This window comes from Halictus rubicundus, chromosome 2 (assembly GCF_050948215.1).
Source record: "Halictus rubicundus isolate RS-2024b chromosome 2, iyHalRubi1_principal, whole genome shotgun sequence".
Lineage (NCBI taxonomy): Eukaryota > Metazoa > Arthropoda > Insecta > Hymenoptera > Halictidae > Halictus > Halictus rubicundus.
The window spans coordinates 20,997,412-21,020,441 of NC_135150.1; the positions used below are offsets into that span (position 1 = coordinate 20,997,412).

Here is a 23,030-nt window from a genome sequence, read left to right on the forward strand (position 1 = left end):
TATTACTCAATTTTAATACCAAACAGTATGTTCCAATGAATAAAGAATACACAACGACATCTGTGGTGTTTCTATCATCTATTTATGTACAATTTATTCAGATGCAGTATATTTAACAATTGCTCTATCATACATTTCCAATAGATATTATAATTAATATCGACAATATTAGTCATAGTATTCTTAATTTTATTTTTCATTAATCTTAGTTGTATAATGTATTAAATATCTGTATAGGAATAATATGAAATTTTTAAAAAATGCGTTAGTCGACAGGACTCGAACCCTGGTTGTCTGGCTGAAAACTTGGCAAGACGTGCAACATAAAGTCTTGTATATAGAAATAATATACTAAACCAAGTATAGGTGATAGTAATATAAAACGTACACAAGTATTAAATAACAAATGCTAGAAATGTGGTAGACAAACTTTGCCTGCAAACAATTCTGAGATTACTGTGATCCACAAAGCTAAAACAAAGAGTATGTAAGAATTTCCAACTTGATGAGAATTTGGTAATTGATATGGTTGTCCACCAATCTCAACTATATGGAAGCCCATTGGAAATATAACTGCCGCCAGACAAAACAACACCACTGAAAGATAATTACATATTTGGTAATCGATAAGTATCTTGAGTTTGGTTCAAATGATTGTCTATAGACTATTATATGAGCTTACTAGCTGTAAATCCAACCCATCTTGCATAGGGAATAACATTGCGATCCCAATGAGAACTAGCTAATAGAATTATTGTTGCCGTTATCAAAATGCAACCAATGAAAATGCAAGAGAGAGCCATGAACCATTCCGGCTGTAAATCTGGACTGTAACAAACTTGAGGTCGATTGTACAATGTGATACAAGACCACATCAACCCTAATCTTGTATCTCCTATGAAAAAGTACACACAACAAATTATTTATACACGTTATTATCTTAACGGTTATTACTGAATGGCATGGTAGAACTATATAAATACTACAACATGAAAACGATTAAGATAATACATAATTACACAGATGAAAATAATGTAATATAACATAACGTTAATGTAGATAATACATTTCGAAGCACTCACCGCCAACATCGGTAATAATCCAGTCAGGCATAGCGAGACTGATTATTGCAAATACATCTGCAGCAAGGAATAACGTCCCCGAAATAAGGGTTAATTTATCCATTTTGCGTTAACAATGCTCAGTTTATATGGACGTAATAAATTATATATGTATACTCAGGCCAATAGTTATTGTTGTAAAGGCATTGTGTTCTTTTGTTTAATAATCATCCGTGAAAGAGAATGTGAATCTTTTATTTCTCCACTTAACCATCAACATGTCACTGTATGTATGTAGCTGCAATACAAACGATTCCTAACCTCAAAATTTGAAATTTCATCGCTATAGTCAACAACAATGGCGGCAAATGTCAGTAGCATATGGTAAGGAAGTAGAAATAAAAAGAGCAATTCGATAAAGACTTTTTTATTTCATAAAAAAAAACAAATATACAATTGTATGATCAATATCTTCCTGTTCTGATACGAAAACATTTTCTAAAAGACGGATTTGTTCATTTTTATATACATTTCTCTCATAATTAATTAAAATTTCTTACATACAACAATGTTGTAATCAGGACGTTTAAATTCGATTAAATTGCATTTAGAGGGTATTTGAGTATATAGCATAATTTCGTCGTTTGAATTTCTTACAATTTGGTTCGATCTGTATAATAGGTTTATGACCTGAAATATGAACAAAATATTTGATTACATCAGTGAAATAGTATTTTTACTGATTTCAAATTTGCCACTCACTGTCGTCTATATAGTCTAAATTGACTGTCGATGGTAAATTGTCTAAATCTTCATCTACAGCTTCTTTGCTGTTATTTACTTGTACATCCTGTTCTTCACTGTTACTCTTAGGGGACAAATTTAATGGTGATGTCCGATTAAATGAATCCTCGGTTAAACTACCATCGAAAGTAGAGTTTAAAATATTTTCTTCTTCCAGTGAAACAGAATGGTCAATGGAGCCTGATACTTGATCATGGCATGTATCTATTGACGATCCATTCGATTTAAAATCCTTATTGCTCATTAATTGCAGCAAAACGAATGGATCGTCGATACCTAAATTATTACAGAACCGTGTGGTCTGATTATTTATCAATAATTTCGGTGGTTCAACTGAAACCTCCGAAGTGTCAGGATCATATGGTTTTGTAGTTTGCGTGAAATTTAATGGTAATTCTAAATTGTGATTGAATTTCTTCAGAACAGTTTCTTTTTCCTCTGCAGATGGTGTAAACACCCATCTAGTGTCACCATATTGTCCAGGCATGTAATGAATACCACTTTTCACACTCAACAAGTGATTGGTTAAGTACAATATCGTTAACCATTCCAAATCATAATGCAGTTTTAGTGGTACATTTTGGTCATGCTCTAATTCGAGTATTTGAAGAAATTTTCTTTTTGGAAGACACTTGTCTAAAGCTAGAAATTTAGTCACCCTTAGTCCATCTTTTTCGGGGACAAGAGCTGCGAATTTACAGTGTAAATGTGCAGAGAACCAATACCTTGGATAATGATATTCCAAGAGTTCCATACTTGGCGGACTACCAAGCATATTGTTCTCGATATCACTTCTGTAATAAAAGTATTGCAAAGCCTGTGTACTTCTCGTAAATACTCAACTCTTAAGTAGGCAACTTTCTAATGCTCAAAGCAAAATTAATATTGATTTACCAATTAAATGTCCACTTAAGTGATAATATGCTAAAAGAATTTTTTTACTAGTTTACCTAAAGTACGGTTTTCCTCTTAACAAATTGTTCTCATCCCCATACTTGGTTATTCCTGCTGGCCAATCATGGGATAAGAAAATATCAATATTGCCACTAAGCTATATGAAAGAAAACAGTATGAATAAGCAAAGTTTTTAATCTGATTCAATATAAAACATTTGCACCGAAAATTCAGTGTATGGAGTACCTGCTTCAGTCGAAAAATTTCTAAGTTTCTAATATGATACACGCTTCTGATTGTACTCTCAGTGTACGGTGGTTTTTCATAATGCCCCTGCATTAAATGCTGGCCTTTATAAATGCCTGATATGCCAGCAATTCTAATACCACCTATCGATACAACACCAGCGTATCCTAAATAATAAATGTTTGGTGCTACCCATCCACCGTACGGTAATTCTTGGAGATAGTTTGATGCTTCATGGTTACCTCCAATAAAAATTGTTAGTACAGGGGCAACTTTCTCCCCGGAATAATATCTGTAGTGTATTTTGTAATTAATTACATATATACACAGCTTATAAAAATCTTGTCGAGAATATAGTTCGAGAGACTCTGTGGTATAAAACAGTTTAAATGAGCCACTTACTTATAAAAAGTACACATACTCTTATACTTATCAGGTACAGCCATGCAACTGAGATCGCTTAAATTTCTTGTCGACTGAAAGTCTCCACAGCAAATAAGCAAATCTATTTTTCTTTTATCAGCTTTCTCCATCTCTTGAACAGTATTATAAATAATATCTAGTTCCCCGTGGGCGCAACCTTCTACAGCGATTCTCATGTTTGCTTTTTAATTGTAATCTTTCACTTTTCTAATTGATAACGTCTATGTCTCACTTAGCTGTCTAATTAATAAAATATCAAGAAAAACATGTAATGTAATCATACAACCTAGTCTAACAACTTTCTGACGTAGCCGCCATTGTCTAGCATAACGGAATAGGTTTGTTGCTATAACAACTATTATACCGTGAAGTTAGGTATGTATCGGAAGTTGTATTGTTGTCTGGCGTTGAGCGCGAACTTTAAATTTAGTTCATACTCATTCCTCGACCTGTTTTAAATATAAAATATTGTTACAAATGCGCTGAAGGTATATTTTTAACTGTAGAATATTTTTTAAATGGCACTAGAAGAAATTTCTATAAAAATATCGCCTGGTCAAAAGACGGACATTTATATTCACGAAGTGTAATAAGAAACAACATGATGTATGGGATAACCTAAACATACATACATTTTGTACAACTTGTGCAGCGTATATGTGTGTATATGCATCTCGCAGTACATATAAAATGTGTATGCAACAGAGAGGAGAATTCCGACGATCAAATGTATTAAAAGTAAATGATTATTCGTAATGATTAATTCAGTACACCGATAGCCAATTATGAGCGTAATTTTTAGCACAGAAGAGGGATGGATAATATCCCACTTGCAATATCTTAATGATATTTACAAAAATGTAAAGGACTGCAACACGCAGTGTAAGTTAATCTTCAATGAGACTTTATTTGAAATTAATTCGCAATATTTACGCCAGAATCAAATAACTAAGTTCGATCGACACGAGGAAAATTTGTTGCAAAATAAGAGTAAAAAACGGAAAAGATCGAAACTTTTGCCAGAAAATGATCTGAAGGAGGTATGTAAACAGATCTATAAAAGATTTCGTGAGCAACTGTAACAATCATTATATATTTTGCAGATCAATTATGTCAAACAAGCATTTAACCAAATAGTAATGTCTGCAAAAGTGGAAGGCTTATTTGCTTCCGATGTGATTCCTACTAATAATGAGGCAGCACGCTTAGGATCACAGAAATTTTATCAGGACACATTCTCCATGGAGGAAGAATATTTTTATGGTTGCAATGACGCAGACGAAGCTATTGTATCAGGAGCGAAAGAAAAGAAATTTGCATTTCCAAGGAAATGTAAATTTTACTGTTATGATGTGAGAGACATCGACAAGAAATTGGAGCTGAACAATCAGTATGATTTTATATTGTTGGATCCCCCTTGGTGGAACAAGTCTATAAGAAGGAAAAAAACCAAATATCTGGAAGCTAGGTGATCTTGTATGGTTCAGTATAAGCCAATAGAAAAAAAAAACAAACTTTCTGAACAGTTTAATGAGAATAAGGACTTTGATAATAGTATAAGTTTTCCTTGTTCTCAGTTTTTCAAGAATATGGGTAAATAAGATTTTAGATGCAACTTTTCAACATAAAAGTATTGTTATACAATATCAAAACAATGTTGATGCATTTTAGATTGATTACATTGTTCAATATCAATTTTGCATTACAATAACAAACGACCAAAGTTAAAATTTGTTGAACAGTGTTATATTTTACATTTTATTTAGTTGGAATTATTTTTTGCAAAGTACTACTAGCTGTCTATTACCAAATATATTCTGTACTCTACGCGAATTGAGTCTTATATTCTTCTGTTAACAGTTATAAAATGATGTACAACGAGGAACTAACCAAGATACCAATTGGAAAGTTGTTGTGCGCAAATGGACTTGTGGCAATCTGGTGTACCAATGCACCCACACATTTGAATAGTATTTTTAACGATATATTTCCGTCGTGGGGTGTGACGTTTAAAGCAAAATGGTACTGGATAAAAGTACGTGCAGTTATAAAAACAAGATTGTTGAAATCTATAGTTTACAGTAAACTCTCATATAACGCGGAGCAAAAATTGCGACTTGATTTATTATCAAATTTAATTTAATTTGATCTGATTTGTACTAATTCTGAGTTTCTTATAACGCAGTACGAACTAATCGCGTTGTAGGAGGGTTGACTGTACTAAAATTTAATTAACATTTAATTCAAATTATGGTTCAGGTTACTCAAGCAGGAAATACAATATGTAATTTTAATTCGGCGCTTGGAAAGCAGCCATATGAATTGCTATTGCTGGGATCTGTATTAAATAACAATAAAGTAAACATTCCTGATGGAAAATTAATAATAAGCGTTCCGAGTGCGGTGCATTCTCACAAACCACCTATTACAGGTAAGCATACTAATTTGCACAAAATAATCCAGAATTGATCTTACATAAACATACAACTGAAAATTATAGAAGTCATGAAAGCGTATCTTCCACATGAGCCAAAGTGTTTAGAAATATTTGCAAGATACCTGCTTCCGAATTGGACAAGTTGGGGACTAGAAGTTTTAAAATTTCAGCATCTGTCGCTCTATACAGTTATAGAGGAGTTACGAGAAGCTCAAAATAGTAGCAAAACAGATGTAAATAAATTAAGTAAGTAGAATTAAACACAGTGATACAATAAATATTTCGATGGTACTGTCCTTTATTACAATCATAAATTAATCGTACTTCAATAACAATTGAATTATATTGTTATGAAGTGCCATTTACATGTTCGCCAACACCATTTTTAACTGTTGTACGATAGCCATGTGGATTCTTTGTTTGCCACCTCCAAAAGTCTTCACCTATTTATTAAAAACATTCTTAGTTCTTTATTCTTAGTTTTCATTCGTGGTTGAAACCCATAGTAAATCATTAATTGACTTACACATCTGTTCGACGTTATACTTGGTCCTCCATCCTAATTCTTTCTCTGCCAAATCCGTGTTAGCATACGTCGACACTATGTCACCGTCTCTCCTATCTTTTAGAACGTATGGCACCGTTGTCCCCGTCACGTTCTCGAAAGTTTTAATTAGTTCGAGCACGGACACCCCCTTGCCGGTACCTAAATTGTAGATTTTTAGCCTCAACTGTCGTTTGTGTAATGCGTTTAGGGCCGCCACGTGACCAGCCGCCAAATCCATTACGTGAATATAATCACGTATACCTGTGAACAAACGCGAATACCGATGATGCGTTGTACGAAATTCAAGTAAAGGTGCGAATAAACTATCAAGTAACTTGCGATATTTTTTACGAGAGAACTCACTTGCGACAGTTGCTATCAGAGAGCGAAACAATATATATGGTGGGACGGAAATCGTAGTACAACCGGGCAGAGGGCGATTCTACGTTAAAACATAAGAAAAAATTTTGGTCTAACATTGAAAATGCAGCGAATACGTATGCTATTAGATAGAAATCGTCTGACTATTTCCTGCATATACTAAAACACGCGAACCCGACGGATCTTTGCTCGATTTTCTCGAAAACGAGACATCAAGCGAAAAAATGTTATTCCTTCTTTTGATTTATTTTTAAATGTAGAATCATCTCCTGCCCAGTTGTATTTATAACATTTGCAAACAAGTGTTCTGCAAATGGTCTCGCAAGTTACTTGCTTGTATATTCGCACTTTTAGAATTGTTGGAGTCCTTGTTCTACCTACCTGTACCATCTTTCGTAGGATAATCGCCGCCAAATATAACAAGTTCAGGCTTATGCCTTAAAGCGACTTGAGCAATGTAAGGCATTAAGTTCGTGAACGGTTTCGTAGGATCCTCTCCAATCAAGCCACTGGGATGAGCACCTACTGGATTGAAGTACCTTAGAGATATGATATTCCAAGTCTGTTGAAGAAAAGCGAATCATCTTTTCATTAGTTCTGGATCCTTTGTCAAAGACAAAGAATTATACATGAAATGCAATATGTTTAAGCGCACCTTCTCGGCTCTGGATATATCCTTAAGCATCTCTTCGATGAAGTACTTTGTCCTGCCATACACGTTTGTAATATTGCCAGTCGGATGATCCTCTGTAATTGGAAGTTCGTTCGGTTCTCCGTACACGGTGCAAGAGCTACTGAAAACTAATTGGAAGCACCCAGCAGCTTTCATTACCTGAACAGAACGACCATACAATTATTATAGGTTGCTTGACAGCCTGTTGAATCGGATTTTACCTCTAGTAAATTGATAGCGCCGATAATGTTATTTCGATAGTAGTGGAGAGGAACTTGCATCGATTCACCGACCGCCTTTATAGCCGCAAAATGGATTACGCAATCTATTTTGTGCTGGAATGTAAAATATTTATTAGTATTGTTAGAGTCATTTCAAGAATTTCTGAAGTATTCCCACTGTTGCCGAGTACCTTATTGAAAACTGTTTCCAGCTTGTCTCGGTCGATGAGATCGCAGTTGTAAAAGGTAACTTTCTTCCCCGTTATTTGCTCAACTCTTTTAAGAGCCGCAGAGTCACCGCAACCCTCGATCACGCTATTAGCAAAATTATCTATTGCTACAACATCGTACCCACTTTCCAAAAGTTCAACGATACAGTGGCTACCGATGTAACCGGCACCGCCGGTCACGAAAATAGTTCTCCAATCGGTGCTCATTCTAGAATCAAAGCAGGATTACCGAGATATTTTTAAAATTAAATTACAGTAACTTTTTAAAACAAAAATCAACGCGTCTCGCCTGTAAAGACGATCGTACGTGTGAGACGAAAAGCACAGGTGCTTCACCTGTAGTGAACTATGTGGAGTTCAAGGTCGTTAGCACACGTGGTATACTAGTATAATTATGACGGGTACGGTCAATTTTTTATTTTCAATACACGCGTCTACAATTAATATAAAACTTGATTTAGTCAAATTTTTATTTTAAATCAAAATTGTTTCAATTTAATAACATTTTTAACTTACAATAATATTCAAAATTTAACGAACTGAATTAATGATATACTTAAAGAAAAAATTCAGTAAAAAAATACTATGGTGAAAAATACTACTATTCGATATTTTATAATTGAAAAAAAAAATTATTCATTCTACACCTGTGTACTTAACGGTATCTTCAAACGCGTGCGATGCATTTCAAACATTTTTTCAGCTAACACAGTAATTCGAACGCTGTACACTTAATTCGCTTTAATTAAAAAAAATCGAAGTTCTTTTCTGTTTTAAGTATACAAATATATTAATAGAGATGTATTTTTTTACAAAGAGTATGGATGTGCTTCGAGTATCTTTTTCTTACAAAATGTGTCTGTAATGAATGTTTACCTCGATAACAAGATTAAAAGCGACAAAATATACGTCAAGTTGGTACAGAAGGATTCGAGGACGCGACCGCGTAATCACTGACTACCTCCCGACCACTGGCTTCGTCTTCTGGTATAAGAAAGCAGAGTATAGTATATTCGTGGAACGCGACGCATCCCCTCTTTTACAATACCATCATACTAATCATTGTCGAGGCACACACACTCGGAAACCTCGACCCTCTTGAGTCCTTGCTTTCTGCTGCAACAAGTTCTTCCTTTCACACCGACATCGTCGCACCGTTTGCCTGGCCTCCTCGGGCGATGCCAGTATGTAATAGAGGTGACGATGGCACACGTAGAAAACCCGTAGCTGTTACCGATTGCATCATCTTCACGATTTGTACAGGACTGACTCATTAAAATCCACTAAACTTAAGCAACAACTTATTTCATCAAATACATCTATTTTTGGACCATCATAAAAACGAGAAAGATGAAACGCTGGGTGGGCGTTTATTAAAATATTTATAACGTTTTTTTTTTTTGCTTTTATCATCTCTACATTGTTCGTTCATTGCGTCGTTAATACTTGAATCAATTTGCGCAGCAACTCCCTTTGTTCTGCGTCCAAGTAGGGCCACAGTTCACCTTCCAGTTCCAGCAGTGCTTGGTAATCATGCGATTGAGATGCCAACACTAAAGATTGCAATAGCAGCAACTCATCTTCGCTCATATTGAAATCTGTAATTTTGTTGGACAATTAGAATGTGTAAAATGAATTACGACAAATTGGAGTGAAATAGAAATTAATTTTCTTTACAAAATTATTCACTCATTTAATTATAAATTCTAACATCTTAAAAAAACTCAAGTTGTTTGGTCCAATTTTGAAAAAGTTATTTGTTTTTAAAAGGTGTATGAGTACGTTGTACACCCACTTAATAAGTTGAAAAAAATGCAACAATATTTTCAAGTATTATGTTTTTACTGATGCAAATTATACCTACTCATTGTTGTCATAATAATATTTTTAAGAACGGTGTAAAATTACTTGCCGATATTTGGAGTTTCTTCTATCCAAGCATACTTCTCAAGAACTTGAGCCAAAGAAGGTGTTAGCCTCTGTGGTGATGGTTGAAGTATAAGTAGCAGTAATAGTCTGGTTACTTCACACCTACGAATAAAAGTAATTACTATACTTCTTCTTACAATGTAACATAATTATTCCTATTATGTTCTATACCTATGTAGTATGACACTGTAGTTGCCTTTTGCTCCAGTATTAATATAAATCTCGATAAACTCGACAAACTCGTTAAGAATTTGTAAAGCAGATACATAATCTCCTAAATAAATAGTACTTTAATTCGTGTCGTAATTAATCGTAATCATTAACAAAAATAATTACCTTGTTTAATATGATAAGACACTAATGTACTAATGGCTTTCACAGTTGGAAAGATGTCAATAGCTTTACGTAATTGTTGTATACCTGCCGGAGTAGGACCTAGAGCTATTGCCAATTCTAAAGCTAATCCAGCAGACATAGTACTAAATCCTGTTTGATTCTGACAACGTGCTAGAGCATGACCAAAACAACTTATAGCAGCCTAATAAAAAGTAATCGAAAATTCAATATTTTATGATAAGCTGTGTTTGTTTACAAATACAAAAGTATTCTAAACCTGTGTGTTCTCCTGTCCTATGGAAGGACATCCTATATCTTTATCTTTCTTGTTGGCCACAAGAAATTCTCTACCTGCTTTGATCAAAAAATTTAATTCGAATGATATATTATCTAATGTCCCTTGACACCTAGCTGCAGCTAATAAACATAAGCCTGCGTATTGCCATAATTCTTTTTGCTCACATTCCGCAGCCAGGAGTCCTGAAAAGAGGAATATTATTGTACACCTTCGACTATGTATTTACAATCGATGTACATATAATGCAAATAATAAAATTTACCAAATTGATCGCTTGCTTCAGCAACATTTGGCTTCCTCAAGAATCGTCTAAAATGAAATTACCAATAACAAGATCAGCAAGAAAATATAAAACATGTAATGATATATTTACTTTTTTAATTTATTGGATATATTGTGATATTTTGTCAGAAAGTCTAATGTATCAGACATTGTGTATTCAGTTAGTCAATATATCACTCCGAATCTCTCGATTCAATTCCTTTTGTCTGCATGGTTGGTTACACGCCAACGTGACATGATTCTTTTCCTTGCTGTAAATAATAACTTTTTAATCATGACATTTCGATTAGTTACAGCATTATATTGATCAAGTGAATCGTTTACACATAACCAAACGAGTTGTTTATTAAATATGATTTTTTATTGTTCGCATTCGATACCGTTTGCCGTTTGAAAAAGATGTTGATAAATGGTAATTACAAAACTTTGTCGAGAATGTAATCTCGCTGTTGTTTTACGCGCAATGCTATGCGTCGGAGCTTTGTACTCCGGCGAATAGTGGGAGTGGGAGAGGAAGCCTAAATTTCCGAGTTAGGTCATGCTTTGTATAGCATGCTAATGTGAGTGTTGTGTCATGCATCGTTTGTGTACGTTTTTACTATAAAACACATCACGTATTTCGTATTATTTGTTTAACAAATATTGCTTGATACTGCAACGACGGTTCAAGCTGCTCGTCGTGACTGTATTGCAATTACAAAAACGTAAGATATCGGCCGAACTTTGAGCCGGTTGAATTTATAAATTGTTATCCGTGTGTGTATCGTGTTTGTATCGTAGAGTAGAATAAAGTTAACGGAATAGGAAACGAAGAAAATAGTAACGGCATGCGATAGTATCGTTGTACTGTAATGTTTCGATCGTATACGATTGAAAATTAATTAAATGTTTCAGGTACACAAAAAGCGTCCGGTTGTCATCCTGTTGACTGTAGATACGAGAAAGTGCGAAAACCATTGTCAAACACGACTGTACACTATCAAGCTTGAACAGTGTCAACAAAAATGTGCAGTATCATACACTCAAGTAATATAATGTGTTGTGAAACAGTATTATGCTCAGCGTCCCTCTTCGCATAGAGTTCATAACACTCTTATCTTCTCTTTGAAAGAATAAAAAACGTTAACAAGCCTAAAGGTTCCTTTAAAAGATGCATGGATTTGTTGAACTAATTTTATGCAGCGCTTCATTGTGGATACTTTTACAAACTATCTGGAGCATTGTAATCAGTGTTTTTTATAATTTTTGCGTACCATGGATTATGTGGGGTACCCTAATTATTCTGATCGGATTAAAAGTAGCCAGAATTCCGCAGCCAAATTTACAGATAAGAAACGAAGTGCTTGGAGTGAATCCCCTTTTACAAAAAAAAGATAATAACGTACCCAAGGATCACGGTAACGGAGACCAGTTTTGCATGCGAGTGGTGGCCCATCGTGGTGGAGCATATGATTATCCTGAGAACAGCTTAACAGCCTTTCGTAATGTAAAATCTTACATTTAATCATGGTTTTTTGTTTTATATTTAGAAATTACTCTAGCAGGAGAATTAACATATCATCTTGTCTATTGTTACAGTCAAACCTTTATACTGCTGTAACTAGAGAACTGCTGTGCGAGAACCCGAAAATGTCGATTACCCAATGGTCAGAACAAGATTATTGTCAAGAATCCCGATATATTTGAAAACCTGTCCCGAACCCAAATAAAATTCTCGACCTGTCCCGACCCAACATTTTCAGATTCTCGCACATCTCTACCTGTAACATGATTCTGTATAGTTATATTTACAACTAATACAATTGTGCTCCGCAACTACAGAGGTTTGACTGTATTTAGTCTGGAGTACTAGGTACCTTTGTAGCGAGAAAAATTGCTTAATTGTTTCATAATGTAAATACGAATACTAATATAGTAGTTACTAACAGAAATATTACTATTTTGAGGCGTTACTATTTGTAAACTTCATCGGAATAATGATCACAATATACTTTTCAGAGCAAAAAGAAGGGCTGCAAAGCAGTTGAGATTGATTTGTGTCTTACAAAGGATAATGTACCTATAGTCTTTCATGATCCATCGATTGATAGAGTTACTGGAAGAGCTGGAAGCATAAGAGATATGACATGGGATCAATTAAAGGAATTGGATATCACCCATAATCATCCACTTAAGTACTTACTTTATAATTCTGTTCGAAAATGTTTGTAACCAAGAAGAAAATTTTTAATACAATTCATTACTTATAGGGATAAGTTTGATGGAAATGAAAATATTCCATCATTGGAACATGTTTTAGATACATGTTTAAACCAGGATCAAAGGATCATTATAGATATTAAAGAAACTGGAACGGAAGTTGTACAAACAGTTTTAGATGCGTACAATAAGTATCCGAAATTATATCAAAGAGGAATTATATCCAGTTTTAATCCTATTTTTATATACATGGTAATTGAACAAAACAAAATCTTAATAATTATAGTAGAAGTAGTATAGTATATACTATAGTATATATAATTATAGTATAGTAGTAGTAGTATAGTAGATTAAATAACGATTCTGTTATTATAGATTAGGAGAAAGAATCCGAAAATTGTGACAAGTTTAGCATGGAGACCACAATATTTTTCGAGAACATCATTTTCTGCTTTTGAGAAACCAGGGCCACCGCGTTTTAACAATCCAATTAAACATATGGCAGCTTGTTTACTAGATCATATTTATGAGTGGGCACTTTACCATTTTGTGTACTATGTTGCAGGTGTTTCAGTTGTTTTGTTACATAAAGATACGATAAATCAGTATGTACACAAGCCTTTATGGTATTTCTATAAGTCGTATTTATACGATGTTTCATTATGATTCATGTTACAAAGAACAAAATATTTTTTCTATGTTATTTATTTTAGGTATGTTATACAAAACTGGTATAATCGTGGTGTTCGTGTAATGGCATGGACAGTAAATCTACCATCAGAGAAATTACATATCTCACGTTTGCTTAAAGTTACTTACTTAACAGATACATTATTACATGAAACAGACATGTAATACCATTCATACGCTTTATGCTGCAAGTGAGTGTATTCTATTGACATATGAATCATCATTTTCAATCATCTAGTCTATTCATCGATACGATGAAACGTATTTATATATATTTTACATCAAAATTTCGTGTTTATTTTATGACGTGAAAGAAATTTTTTTTATTTAAACTTCGAAGATATATGCACTAAACGAAAAAGAAAATATTCCTGCGTTACTTTATTATATATACTATTATGTTATATACGTTTAACTTAATATATATATAACTTTATTTGCATTTGAAATTGTGTAAAAAATAATTTATTATTATATTGTTTAAAAATTTTTAATGAAAAAATGAAATTCACGCACAAGATTAAGCTAGAACTAACGTTTTCAAATTAATTATAAACTTGTATATAATGTCATTCCCATTCTTTTTTAATACAAAGGAAATTGTTTTAATCTTTGTCACCATTGCACATCATCTATATCTATTAAATGTACAATACCTTACCAACATTTCATGTCAGTTACTTATAAATCGATATCATTTGAAATGCATGACTTGTAGCGATACTTTCTTGGACGGAGACATTTATTTAAAAAATTACGAAACACTGTTTGTAATTTAAAAATTCGTCACACGATAGTAGTAAGTTTGCTTTTACGGGATTCCATACCTTGAATAAGTCCTGTTAATAAATCTTCCATTTCCGTTGTAGCACGTTTCAATTTACAATTATCGTTAGCTACATAAGAATCTGCAACAGTAATTTGTATAAAAACATTTATGTATAACAAAACAAATTTGTACTGCCATAATATAACATACCATCCAGTAAACAGTCGTCTGCAACCATGTTTTGCAACCTATCTAATATATCATTTAAATCTCCTTGTATGTTTTGCAAACTGCTATGTTGTGAATGTTTATCGGGCCGCTGAAGAGAAGACGGTGTATTATCTCTGTAAATACCCATAAGGGTGTCGGAAATAATCAAAGGTGATTCATTTTCGGTGCTTGGTGTCACCGTTTTCATTGAATACTTTTCTTTTTTCGATCCAGAATCATTAGATCCCCCCAGCCATTGCGAGAAACCGCTGTCAGTGGCATTTATCTCCGATCTTTTGTTGCCTATAAATCAAATATTTTCGAACAACTGTTGAGAAAAGTATGCTATAATATTAATATGTACCTCCAATCCATGTACTCAGTTCTATATGAGTCGGTTCCAGTGTATTGGCAAAATTCGTGCTGGTGGAGGCTTCCTCGACATCGTTGTTTTCTTCGGTGATACATTCGCCGGATAGCGTTGGATTAAAATTATTTGGTTGCAACATATCAGTATCATTTAGATTTGTGTTCTGTTCTATGCTTTCTTGTCGAATAATTGGACTCAACTCAAAATTTATGGGCAAAGCCACTAATCTCGACGACAATGGAGGAATCATTGGTGTACTTTGCATGTAATTCATTATACGAGGCATGTGAGTTCTATCAGCAAACAAATATTTCTAAAAATAGTTCAAACAATGTTTCAGTTTTACTGTTATAATTTTTATAATCTTGTAAATAATTAAGTCTATTTTACTTTTAATATTTTTAAACGTTGCAACTGTGATTCGATAGTAGCTCGATGTCGTTGGAGTCTTTCTGCTTTAGTACCTCGTATATCAAGTAACTCAATTTGCAATTGTTTATTCTCTTCTTCTAGGTGAGTTATTATACTCTGCAGTTCTTTTTGCGGATCGTTTAAAACTCGTTTTCTCATTGTACTTCTTATTGACTCGTTGTCCGTATGTCCTATTTCGTTGCTTTAGCAAATATTAGAAAGACATTTTTATTTAGAACACTTTAAAGTGCTCGTACTTTATCTCCCTTATAATTACCTAGGTATCTGTGGTGTTTGATCCTCTGTGTTCATTTCGATTGATCTGGTAGAGCAGAGTCTTAATTTATTCCTTATTAGCTCAATAATCAGCTTCGTTACTTCGCGATTTGATGTCTGAAAAGTATTTATATTTATTATTCTGCATAAAAAGATTAAAAATATATGGACGTACCTTAGTGCAGAATTCACGAACTGGATGTTTCAATTTGTGTTTTCCCGATACCTTACCATACAGAAAACACTGTTGGCACTGATGATATGCTGTACATTTCATGCATGTATAACGTGGTCCTTGAATAGGTGTTACTTTGCAGGAAGAACACCTTATATTATGTGTAACTGAAATAAAGGAAATTTCTGTAAATTTCATGTAATGTAAAATGATTTATTAGTATTATAGTGTAACACGTACTGTGCTCTGCAGACTTCATGCGATTAAACGTTGTTATCCACACAAGTAAAGGAGGTTCTTGCATAATCCATGCTGCAAACTCTGACTCTGTGACTCCAAGGCATCCTTGAGACTATTATAAAATTTAATCGATTAACTTCAAATCGGATATATTTGACAATTAATTCTGTTATACCTTTGAAAAACAGTTATCAATGTGAGATTGGATACTTTGATACCCATAAGCAGCACTTTCTCCGAGCATTTCGGTTATTTTACAAATATTCGTTAATAACATGTGCAAGTTAGCTTTAGACAAACATGCATTATGATCAGCTAATTGTTGATAAAAGTAGCCATATTTCTCTTGTAATCTTCCAGAGCTCATTAATATTAAAGCAACTTTCACTGAAAGTACTGAAACGCTTCTAGTATATTGTCTACAAAATTAAAAAAAAGTTTGAAATAATTATTATATGTTCAACAGAAAGTGCACAATACTGGAGATAACGTACTTATCGAATGTAGTTAAAATATAATCCACTGCTAGTTTTGTAGTGTTATCAACATCGAAGTTAGTATTATTCTCCTTACAAGCTGCAAAGTAAATATCAGAGAGAACATCTTCAATTTCACTTGGATCTAGATTCACACAATTTTCTGTGATTGAAAGTCTGTGTCGCTCGAAGATTCCCGCAATTAACTCTAATTGAATATATTGCACTGCAAAAATAGAATTTAGTCATTGTTAAGCGATGCTATCTCTGCAATCATTATTGTAACATTGAACTTACTGCTAAGTTCTTTGTGTAAGATTTGCATCTTTGCTGCAGTTCTGTATGATGCATACCGAATGGCATTGCATTCTTCTATAGATCGCATAATATTCTGCATTGTCATATATTTTTTTTTTACTTACAAACCTTAAAGAAACAAAAATTTGATTAGAGCAATCATTGAAAAAATTAAGTGATTTTATGTGATTATTTATGCAAAAAAAATTTCTTACAGCGTTAGAGTAATTTATATTTATAGGTGAACATAATTCTGAAAAATTTTTAACATAGAAACGCAACAATAAAGCAGAACAATCATACCGTTACACATTCTCGTAAAAAAATAAATGTTCACAGAATCTGAAACAGAATTTATATTACTATTTCACAGGTATTGTTAAGATTTTTGAACGTAACATGTTAAATTAAGTTTCTAATACATCAAACAATTTATACTGATAAAAAAAGATACAACGCGGATTTCGATCGTAAACCTTTTCTGTACATAATTCATTCATTCTTTATTTTGTAATTAATATAGTATAACTGTGAATAAAACGTTTTGATATTTAGCAACATTATATTAAATGTATTCAAGAAATTGCAATTCTTTTACGGGTTTAATAGTTTCTGAACAAGAAATTATAATAAATAACTTACTCTCTGTCATTGCAACGCAATTTTACAGTTTAAATAGAGATTCATGTAAACAAAATAATGTTGTCATGCATTAATCACGGATAAAGAAGAGTAAAGAAGGACAATTGAATTTCTTCATACGTTGATGAATTTTTGAATATTCAGAAAGGATACAAAACTTTAATTAAAACGTAGTATAATTAGTTTATTGTTCTTAATATAGGAGTATAATACAAGAGAATGTATATTTTACAATTAATAATTACATTAAAGTTTGCTCCTTTGGAAAGGGCTCTGTACATTTTCTTTCGATTGAAAAGCGCCTTAACATGTCTAAAATATAACCTAATATTTATTAAAGCTTTAGGAAAACGTGATTAATAACAGTCCTGTTTTAACAGTCGTCACTTTATAGAATATTTGTTAATATTTTTACTAAGATACATATTATAAAATAATTGTCATTATGTCGGTACAAGATGAGCAAGGTCAATTTAGTGATGCTGATGAGAATGAAACACTGTATGTATATTATTTACTTATATTCTACTAATAATACATATTTGTCTTACTTATACTGCCTTATTATAGAATAGAGGAGAGTAAAGGACAACCACTATTTTGTAACGAATTATCTAAAAATGTAGATAAGTTGCATATATCAAATAACAAGAAAGAACAAGTAGAAGAAGATAATGACGATGATTTGGATGATGACGATACCCTTGCTTGGGATGTAGATGAGAACAGGAAAGATATCGTGAAGGACACTCGAACCAAACATTCTAATGCCCAAAATGTTTCCAATAAGATCACAAATTATCAACCATCGGATAAATTGTTCCGTCGCTACGCGAATAAAATTAGTATTGAGAAATATGAGGGGCCATCATTACCGGGACATGCTGCTAATCTTCTAATCAAGAACGACAAACGTGCAGAGAAAGATAGACTCAGGACTAAAGACAAGCATGATCGTGCAACCGTTGAGCAAGTCCTGGATCCTCGTACAAGGATGATATTATTTAAGCTTTTAAATCAGGGCATAATCGCAGAAATTAATGGTTGTATCTCAACAGGAAAAGAAGCTAATGTTTATCACGCAACGTCGAAAACGGGGATAGAATTTGCGATAAAAATATATAAAACATCAATCCTACAATTCAAGGATAGAGACAAATATGTTACCGGCGAATTTCGGTTTCGTCACGGATATTGCAGACATAATCCGCGTAAAATGGTACGAACGTGGGCCGAGAAAGAATTTCGAAATTTGACGCGTCTTCAACAGGGAGGAGTTAACGCTCCGAAACCGCTTTTATTGCGTAGTCACGTGCTGCTGATGGATTTCATAGGTACAAATGGCTGGCCGTCGCCAAAATTGAAAGATGTCGTCCTCACATCTTCGAAACCAAGAAAATTGTACAGAGAATGCATTGAAACAATGTGGAAAATGTATAACAAATGCAAGCTTGTTCATGCTGACTTGAGCGAATACAACATGCTGTATCATGAAGGATCTATAGTAATAATAGATGTATCCCAGGCAGTTGAACATGATCACCCTATGGCATTCGAATTTCTTAGAAAAGACTGTACAAATATAACTGGTACATAAAGATTTTTTACAGACTGAAAGGTACACATTATTTCTGGGAATTAAATTGTTCAAATTATGCTTATAGAATTTTTTAAGAAGAATGACGTAGCTGTAATGAATGTCAGGGCATTATTTGACTTCATAACAGATCCAACAGTAACCGAAGAGAATATGGATAGTTATTTAGATAAAATATCAGAGCAAATGACACAGTGTAAAGATCAACAGGTTAATCCTATAGAACAGATCGAAGAACAAGTATTTAAACAAGCGTATATTCCGCAAAATTTAACTCAGGTAATGTTGGAGAATAGTAGAACGCACATGCCTATAATGAGTGGTATATGCGAACTTCTATCTGCATATTAATTTTCACAGGTACACCATTTTAATGTAAGCATGTTTAGGTCATTGATATTGAGCGTGACATAAGTCTTGCCAAATCCGGAAAAGAAGACTTGATATATAAAACCCTTGTTGGTTTAAAAGCAGACTTGTCCAGACCTCTGGACACTCCGGAAATTCTCAGCAAAGAAAGAAAACGAACCGATAACGATGAAGAAACGTCCAATTTATCGGAAGATATTGATAATTCCGAAGAGGAGGGGGAAGACAGCGAAGAGGAAAATGTAGGAGAAGGAGAAACGAAATTTGTGAGTTCAGCTCGACCTCGACACGAGAGTCCAGAAAGTAAAAAGGTAATATTCCGTTTACAGTCCTTGCAAAGTATATTTAAATGAGATTTCGGTATCTAAAAGGTTTTCGTTTCAGGCACGGAAGAAGGCTGTAAAAGAGCAACAAGCAGAAAAAAGGAAAAGTAAAACAAAGAAACATGTAAAAAAACGGAAGGAAAGGATTCTAAAGAAAAAATAATAGTCACTGTTATTAGGAGAGAAATATTTTGAAACCTGCCAATACGAGTAAATTGTAAAAAGTAATGTTTAATTTGTTTTTCTGTATTTAATAAAGCAACAATTAAAGTCTTTTTCCTTAAATATCCAAATACATGTTTTCCACAATTATGGCCCCTTTAAACTGCAATTTTTGCACATACTTGCATATCGTGGTTCGTATTTTAATGAACCGCCATCTTTTAAACCGCCAATGAAATGTAAACACTGTACAAGTCTACTTTAAAACATACTTCATATTCGTTCGTAAGCGAATTTATTTATATTACAATGAATTTTTTAAGTGTTAATTGACTGAAACTCTTGAAATTTATATCTAAAAAAATGGAATCAAAAGATGATTTTTTTGGTAATGTTATTTTCGAAATTTTTGTAAATGTCTCTTATAAGCTGTACACGAGACACCGATATTTTTCCTTTGATTTTCTTCGTTTATGTATTTTTACTAAAAATCAATGCGTTGTAATTATATATCTATCGTTTTATATCAGAAAGCGCGAAAACACTGAAGGAACGTGAAAAATTCCTTACGACCGGCTGTTCGAAATTCGACGCAATACTTCGTGGCGGTATCGCTGCACGCGGAATTACACAAATTTATGGTGCAGCAAATACAGGAAAAACTCAACTAGCTTTGCAGCTTTGTCTTACCGTGCAATTACCAGCAACAGAAGGTGGTTTCGCAGCCGGTATTGTTCGATTTACATATTTCAGGAACAAATAACAATATCAGTATCAAAGATACACAATTCTTAACTTAATGGTTAACGCAGGTGCTGTGTACATTTGTACAGAATCTATTTTTCCATCGAGACGGTTGCAACAGTTGATAAAAAAATTGGAAGTCGTTAAGAAATACGGAATAACCGGTGACTTAATCTTTGTGGAACACGTTTCGACAACGGTAATTATTGTATAACTCGTAAAATAATTATAGAAGTTTTTTATGGAACACTGCATTTGTCATATTTATAGGAGGAACTGGAAACATGTTTGCTGCAAAGAGTGCCTATATTAATGTCTGCACAGAAGATAAGATTAATAGTTGTAGATTCGATTGCTGCACCATTTAGGGTAGAAGACTGGAAAGATGAATCCAATAGTAGAGCAAAACGATTAAGAACAATTGGTCAACAACTGCACAAATTGTGCAGAAATGATACTTGTATAGTCTGTATTAATCAGGTAAATTAGTATTCATAAAGCTATATTATATAACAAAGACTGCTATAGAGTCGTTAGAAACTATACAAGAAATCAATTTCTAGGTAACAGCAGCAGTTTACGACAATATACTGAATGATAAATCAAGCGATCGGCCAGCTTTAGGAGCCACATGGTTGAGCATGATAACTAGCTCTATATATTTCTACAGAATAGAGTCTCTTAGGTATGCCTGTATCAAATCATCGAATTTGCCAGAATTAACTATCCCATTTGAAGTACAAGGATCTGGAGTTACAGCAGTAGTGTAAGTAATACAAGATGAACTATAAAACAATTTGCAGTTTTATTGCATAAGATTATGAATCTCGAAAAATATACTCTCATCTAAAACTCGAGCAACATTTGTCGGCGACCATTGATTCCTCGGGTCAGAGGCTTGGAATGGATCTGTACTCTTTACATCTAAGTTTTCAACATCGTTATTTAGTATCAACCTTAAAGAAGAAGCAGACGTCAATGCTGACAATACATTATGCGAAACAAATGTGTAAATGGTAATACCTGAAGGAATGTAGAAATGTTCTATGAGGTTCTACATCTTTTCTTTCGCTATACGTATAGTCTCCTATCACCGTATGGCCAATATAAGAACAATGTACCCTTAATTGGTGGCGTCTACCAGTCTCTGGGCATAACAACACTTTAGTAGCTGGTTTTCCATTTCTGAAACCACGTTCTAGTACAACAAGTATTGTACAAGATTTACGTGGTTTCTCGCAATAATCATTATCGTTAATACACATCTTATGATTCCCCATTTTTTCCCTAATATCAATCCCTAATAAAGAAACATCATTTCATACGAATTATGAAGTTGTTGACAAATTTTTTTATCAAATTACCAACCAATTGCTTTGTCTATAACAAGATGGGGTTTGTTAATATGGCCATGAAGTAGTGCTAAATAAAACTTTTTTGCTGTTCGTGTCTCAAATGCATTCGAAGCAGCTCGTGCAGCCTTTTTATTCAATGCGATGCATATTACACCACTAGTCACATAATCCAATCTATGTACAAAATGAAATTCATGGAACAAACTCGGATTAGCCAGATTTGGTAAACTCTTTTTCAATTCAGACTGTAGTGTGTTCTAAAATTTTAAATATGCGTTAATGAGATCAGTTCTTTTCGTGTACATGGAATATTGACTGACTGAATATCATACCTTTTTCTCAGGATTATTGCTATTGATATACATGTCGTATGGCTTAGATACTACCAAGAAATTTTCACTTTGGTGCAATATATTTACATTGTTTCTATGCCTAAATTGTATAAATTCTTTCAAATGTGATTTTACCAAATTTATAATCAATTGCGTTAATTTGACAACGAGCATGGTACAATGATATAGTATTCTATTTATGTTCATCCTGTAAAATATTGTTCTCCTGCGAAGTATTCTAAGTTGTCAAAATTTCATATTCTACAGTAGCCGCAATAAATTAAAATACTACATTTTCTGCGAAAATTTATAAATTTTAAACAACGTTGATCTTCGAGAAGTATATTAAATAGAAAAAACAACAATAAATACCGGTTACCATCTTTAGAGTACCACAGAGCGTACTCTGCGATTGCGTTCGTAATGTTGCCCATCCGTTTCACGTGTTTGAATTCCGCGCTCAACTTCGCATGGTTGCGACGAATGATGTAACATTGATTTTCGATATGCAAGAATGTTAACAAGATATTATCAATCTTCATGCAATGCATTTGGCAGAAAAAAATTGTAAAAAATTCATCGTGCAACGAAAAATGTTAGTTAAAATTGTATCGCGCTCACGTTATTTGCA

The 23,030-nt window shown here is 33.4% G+C and overlaps 8 protein-coding genes across 13 annotated transcripts; 3 read left to right on the top strand and 5 right to left on the bottom strand.

Moving 5' to 3' along the window:
* Nucleotides 1-61: 61 nt before the first annotated feature.
* On the bottom strand, nucleotides 62-3,752 carry LOC143363019 (lariat debranching enzyme). The gene is made up of 9 exons (XM_076803598.1): nucleotides 3,408-3,752; nucleotides 3,006-3,297; nucleotides 2,816-2,916; nucleotides 1,824-2,659; nucleotides 1,719-1,751; nucleotides 1,373-1,483; nucleotides 1,083-1,193; nucleotides 683-895; nucleotides 62-597 (listed from the first exon to the last, which is right to left on the bottom strand). Exons 1-9 carry the CDS (start codon nucleotides 3,602-3,604, stop codon nucleotides 410-412), a joined length of 2,082 nt encoding a protein of 693 aa, XP_076659713.1. The 5' UTR covers nucleotides 3,605-3,752; the 3' UTR covers nucleotides 62-409.
* A 103-nt stretch (nucleotides 3,753-3,855) lies between these two features.
* Nucleotides 3,856-14,401, top strand: LOC143365566 (glycerophosphodiester phosphodiesterase 1-like). Of its 3 annotated transcripts, none has more exons than XM_076805860.1 (6): nucleotides 3,856-4,468; nucleotides 4,532-4,896; nucleotides 5,289-5,463; nucleotides 5,688-5,859; nucleotides 5,929-6,111; nucleotides 11,657-11,912. In XM_076805860.1, exons 1-6 carry the CDS (start codon nucleotides 4,214-4,216, stop codon nucleotides 11,749-11,751), a joined length of 1,245 nt encoding a protein of 414 aa, XP_076661975.1. In that variant the 5' UTR covers nucleotides 3,856-4,213; the 3' UTR covers nucleotides 11,752-11,912. The 3 variants fall into 3 exon arrangements, with proteins under 3 accessions (XP_076661975.1, XP_076661978.1, XP_076661977.1); XM_076805863.1 differs by lacking the exons at nucleotides 3,856-4,468; nucleotides 4,532-4,896; nucleotides 5,289-5,463; nucleotides 5,688-5,859; nucleotides 5,929-6,111 and adding exons at nucleotides 11,221-11,349; nucleotides 12,761-12,936; nucleotides 13,012-13,213; nucleotides 13,337-13,566; nucleotides 13,675-14,401 and having other exon boundaries at nucleotides 11,657-12,248; XM_076805862.1 differs by lacking the exons at nucleotides 3,856-4,468; nucleotides 4,532-4,896; nucleotides 5,289-5,463; nucleotides 5,688-5,859; nucleotides 5,929-6,111 and adding exons at nucleotides 11,314-11,466; nucleotides 12,761-12,936; nucleotides 13,012-13,213; nucleotides 13,337-13,566; nucleotides 13,675-14,401 and having other exon boundaries at nucleotides 11,657-12,248.
* LOC143365569 (UDP-glucose 4-epimerase) lies at nucleotides 6,147-8,901 on the bottom strand. Its single transcript, XM_076805866.1, has 7 exons — nucleotides 8,794-8,901; nucleotides 7,879-8,125; nucleotides 7,688-7,801; nucleotides 7,449-7,625; nucleotides 7,175-7,355; nucleotides 6,392-6,673; nucleotides 6,147-6,308 (listed from the first exon to the last, which is right to left on the bottom strand). Exons 2-7 carry the CDS (start codon nucleotides 8,122-8,124, stop codon nucleotides 6,214-6,216), a joined length of 1,095 nt encoding a protein of 364 aa, XP_076661981.1. The 5' UTR covers nucleotide 8,125; nucleotides 8,794-8,901; the 3' UTR covers nucleotides 6,147-6,213.
* On the bottom strand, nucleotides 9,346-11,141 carry LOC143365570 (40-kDa huntingtin-associated protein). Of its 3 annotated transcripts, none has more exons than XM_076805868.1 (8): nucleotides 10,854-11,141; nucleotides 10,743-10,789; nucleotides 10,645-10,662; nucleotides 10,460-10,536; nucleotides 10,183-10,384; nucleotides 10,018-10,120; nucleotides 9,830-9,948; nucleotides 9,346-9,515 (listed from the first exon to the last, which is right to left on the bottom strand). In XM_076805868.1, exons 1-8 carry the CDS (start codon nucleotides 10,910-10,912, stop codon nucleotides 9,346-9,348), a joined length of 795 nt encoding a protein of 264 aa, XP_076661983.1. In that variant the 5' UTR covers nucleotides 10,913-11,141. The 3 variants fall into 3 exon arrangements, with proteins under 3 accessions (XP_076661983.1, XP_076661984.1, XP_076661982.1); XM_076805869.1 differs by having other exon boundaries at nucleotides 10,460-10,533; nucleotides 10,854-11,140; XM_076805867.1 differs by having other exon boundaries at nucleotides 10,460-10,662; nucleotides 10,854-11,137.
* Nucleotides 14,402-14,420: 19 nt separating the features above from the next.
* Nucleotides 14,421-17,616, bottom strand: LOC143365564 (dystrotelin). Its single transcript, XM_076805857.1, has 11 exons — nucleotides 17,518-17,616; nucleotides 16,876-17,217; nucleotides 16,597-16,804; nucleotides 16,278-16,521; nucleotides 16,103-16,214; nucleotides 15,863-16,029; nucleotides 15,689-15,804; nucleotides 15,391-15,613; nucleotides 14,995-15,313; nucleotides 14,631-14,933; nucleotides 14,421-14,559 (listed from the first exon to the last, which is right to left on the bottom strand). The coding sequence occupies exons 2-11, from the start codon at nucleotides 16,979-16,981 to the stop codon at nucleotides 14,438-14,440; spliced, it is 1,920 nt and encodes a 639-aa protein (XP_076661972.1). The 5' UTR covers nucleotides 16,982-17,217; nucleotides 17,518-17,616; the 3' UTR covers nucleotides 14,421-14,437.
* A 219-nt stretch (nucleotides 17,617-17,835) lies between these two features.
* On the top strand, nucleotides 17,836-20,093 carry Riok1 (RIO kinase 1). Of its 2 annotated transcripts, none has more exons than XM_076805858.1 (5): nucleotides 17,836-18,018; nucleotides 18,088-19,106; nucleotides 19,182-19,393; nucleotides 19,504-19,794; nucleotides 19,868-20,093. In XM_076805858.1, the coding sequence occupies exons 1-5, from the start codon at nucleotides 17,963-17,965 to the stop codon at nucleotides 19,967-19,969; spliced, it is 1,680 nt and encodes a 559-aa protein (XP_076661973.1). In that variant the 5' UTR covers nucleotides 17,836-17,962; the 3' UTR covers nucleotides 19,970-20,093. The 2 variants fall into 2 exon arrangements, with proteins under 2 accessions (XP_076661973.1, XP_076661974.1); XM_076805859.1 differs by lacking the exon at nucleotides 17,836-18,018 and having other exon boundaries at nucleotides 18,531-18,736; nucleotides 18,826-19,106.
* A 107-nt stretch (nucleotides 20,094-20,200) lies between these two features.
* LOC143365573 (DNA repair protein XRCC3) lies at nucleotides 20,201-21,482 on the top strand. The gene is made up of 5 exons (XM_076805871.1): nucleotides 20,201-20,356; nucleotides 20,499-20,696; nucleotides 20,781-20,911; nucleotides 20,983-21,192; nucleotides 21,276-21,482. Exons 1-5 carry the CDS (start codon nucleotides 20,332-20,334, stop codon nucleotides 21,480-21,482), a joined length of 771 nt encoding a protein of 256 aa, XP_076661986.1. The 5' UTR covers nucleotides 20,201-20,331.
* A 35-nt stretch (nucleotides 21,483-21,517) lies between these two features.
* LOC143365572 (RNA pseudouridylate synthase domain-containing protein 1) lies at nucleotides 21,518-22,903 on the bottom strand. The gene is made up of 5 exons (XM_076805870.1): nucleotides 22,772-22,903; nucleotides 22,400-22,696; nucleotides 22,081-22,324; nucleotides 21,736-22,012; nucleotides 21,518-21,668 (listed from the first exon to the last, which is right to left on the bottom strand). The coding sequence occupies exons 2-5, from the start codon at nucleotides 22,604-22,606 to the stop codon at nucleotides 21,518-21,520; spliced, it is 879 nt and encodes a 292-aa protein (XP_076661985.1). The 5' UTR covers nucleotides 22,607-22,696; nucleotides 22,772-22,903.
* Nucleotides 22,904-23,030: the final 127 nt, after the last annotated feature.

Bases quoted from the DNA above. Each gene is read 5' to 3' on its own strand.
- LOC143365566 (XM_076805860.1), top strand. From the start codon at position 4,214: ATGAGCGTAATTTTTAGCACAGAAGAGGGATGGATAATATCCCACTTG. The intron at 5,464-5,687 runs GTACGTGCAGTT...ATTATGGTTCAG, and splicing joins CAAAATGGTACTGGATAAAA to GTTACTCAAGCAGGAAATAC. The intron at 6,112-11,656 runs GTAAGTAGAATT...TAAATGTTTCAG, and splicing joins AACAGATGTAAATAAATTAA to GTACACAAAAAGCGTCCGGT.
- LOC143365569 (XM_076805866.1), bottom strand. From the start codon at position 8,124: ATGAGCACCGATTGGAGAACTATTTTCGTGACCGGCGGTGCCGGTTAC. The intron at 6,674-7,174 runs GTAGGTAGAACA...GTTTGTTCACAG, and splicing joins TCCTACGAAAGATGGTACAG to GTATACGTGATTATATTCAC. The intron at 6,309-6,391 runs GTAAGTCAATTA...TTTAATAAATAG, and splicing joins GTATAACGTCGAACAGATGT to GTGAAGACTTTTGGAGGTGG.
- LOC143365570 (XM_076805867.1), bottom strand. From the start codon at position 10,912: ATGTCTGATACATTAGACTTTCTGACAAAATATCACAATATATCCAAT. The intron at 10,121-10,182 runs GTAATTATTTTT...CTATTTATTTAG, and splicing joins GTCTTATCATATTAAACAAG to GAGATTATGTATCTGCTTTA. The intron at 9,516-9,829 runs GCAAGTAATTTT...ACAAAATTACAG, and splicing joins AGAAGAAACTCCAAATATCG to ATTTCAATATGAGCGAAGAT.
- Riok1 (XM_076805858.1), top strand. From the start codon at position 17,963: ATGTCGGTACAAGATGAGCAAGGTCAATTTAGTGATGCTGATGAGAAT. The intron at 19,107-19,181 runs GTACATAAAGAT...TTATGCTTATAG, and splicing joins AGACTGTACAAATATAACTG to AATTTTTTAAGAAGAATGAC. The intron at 19,394-19,503 runs GTAATGTTGGAG...AAGCATGTTTAG, and splicing joins TTCCGCAAAATTTAACTCAG to GTCATTGATATTGAGCGTGA.
- LOC143365573 (XM_076805871.1), top strand. From the start codon at position 20,332: ATGGAATCAAAAGATGATTTTTTTG. The intron at 20,357-20,498 runs GTAATGTTATTT...GTTTTATATCAG, and splicing joins ATCAAAAGATGATTTTTTTG to AAAGCGCGAAAACACTGAAG. The intron at 21,193-21,275 runs GTAAATTAGTAT...ATCAATTTCTAG, and splicing joins GTATAGTCTGTATTAATCAG to GTAACAGCAGCAGTTTACGA.
- LOC143365564 (XM_076805857.1), bottom strand. From the start codon at position 16,981: ATGACAATGCAGAATATTATGCGATCTATAGAAGAATGCAATGCCATT. The intron at 16,030-16,102 runs GTACGTGTTACA...CCTTTATTTCAG, and splicing joins CATGAAGTCTGCAGAGCACA to TTACACATAATATAAGGTGT. The intron at 14,560-14,630 runs GTATGTTATATT...TTACTGTTGCAG, and splicing joins AGACGACTGTTTACTGGATG to ATTCTTATGTAGCTAACGAT.
- LOC143363019 (XM_076803598.1), bottom strand. From the start codon at position 3,604: ATGAGAATCGCTGTAGAAGGTTGCGCCCACGGGGAACTAGATATTATT. The intron at 1,752-1,823 runs GTGAGTGGCAAA...TTCATATTTCAG, and splicing joins TTTAGACTATATAGACGACA to GTCATAAACCTATTATACAG. The intron at 1,484-1,718 runs GTAAGAAATTCA...GAAATAAAAAAG, and splicing joins TATACAGATCGAACCAAATT to TCTTTATCGAATTGCTCTTT.
- LOC143365572 (XM_076805870.1), bottom strand. From the start codon at position 22,606: ATGAACATAAATAGAATACTATATCATTGTACCATGCTCGTTGTCAAA. The intron at 22,013-22,080 runs GTTGGTAATTTG...TTTCTTTATTAG, and splicing joins TGTTATAGACAAAGCAATTG to GGATTGATATTAGGGAAAAA. The intron at 21,669-21,735 runs GTATTACCATTT...TTCTTCTTTAAG, and splicing joins ACATTTCTACATTCCTTCAG to GTTGATACTAAATAACGATG.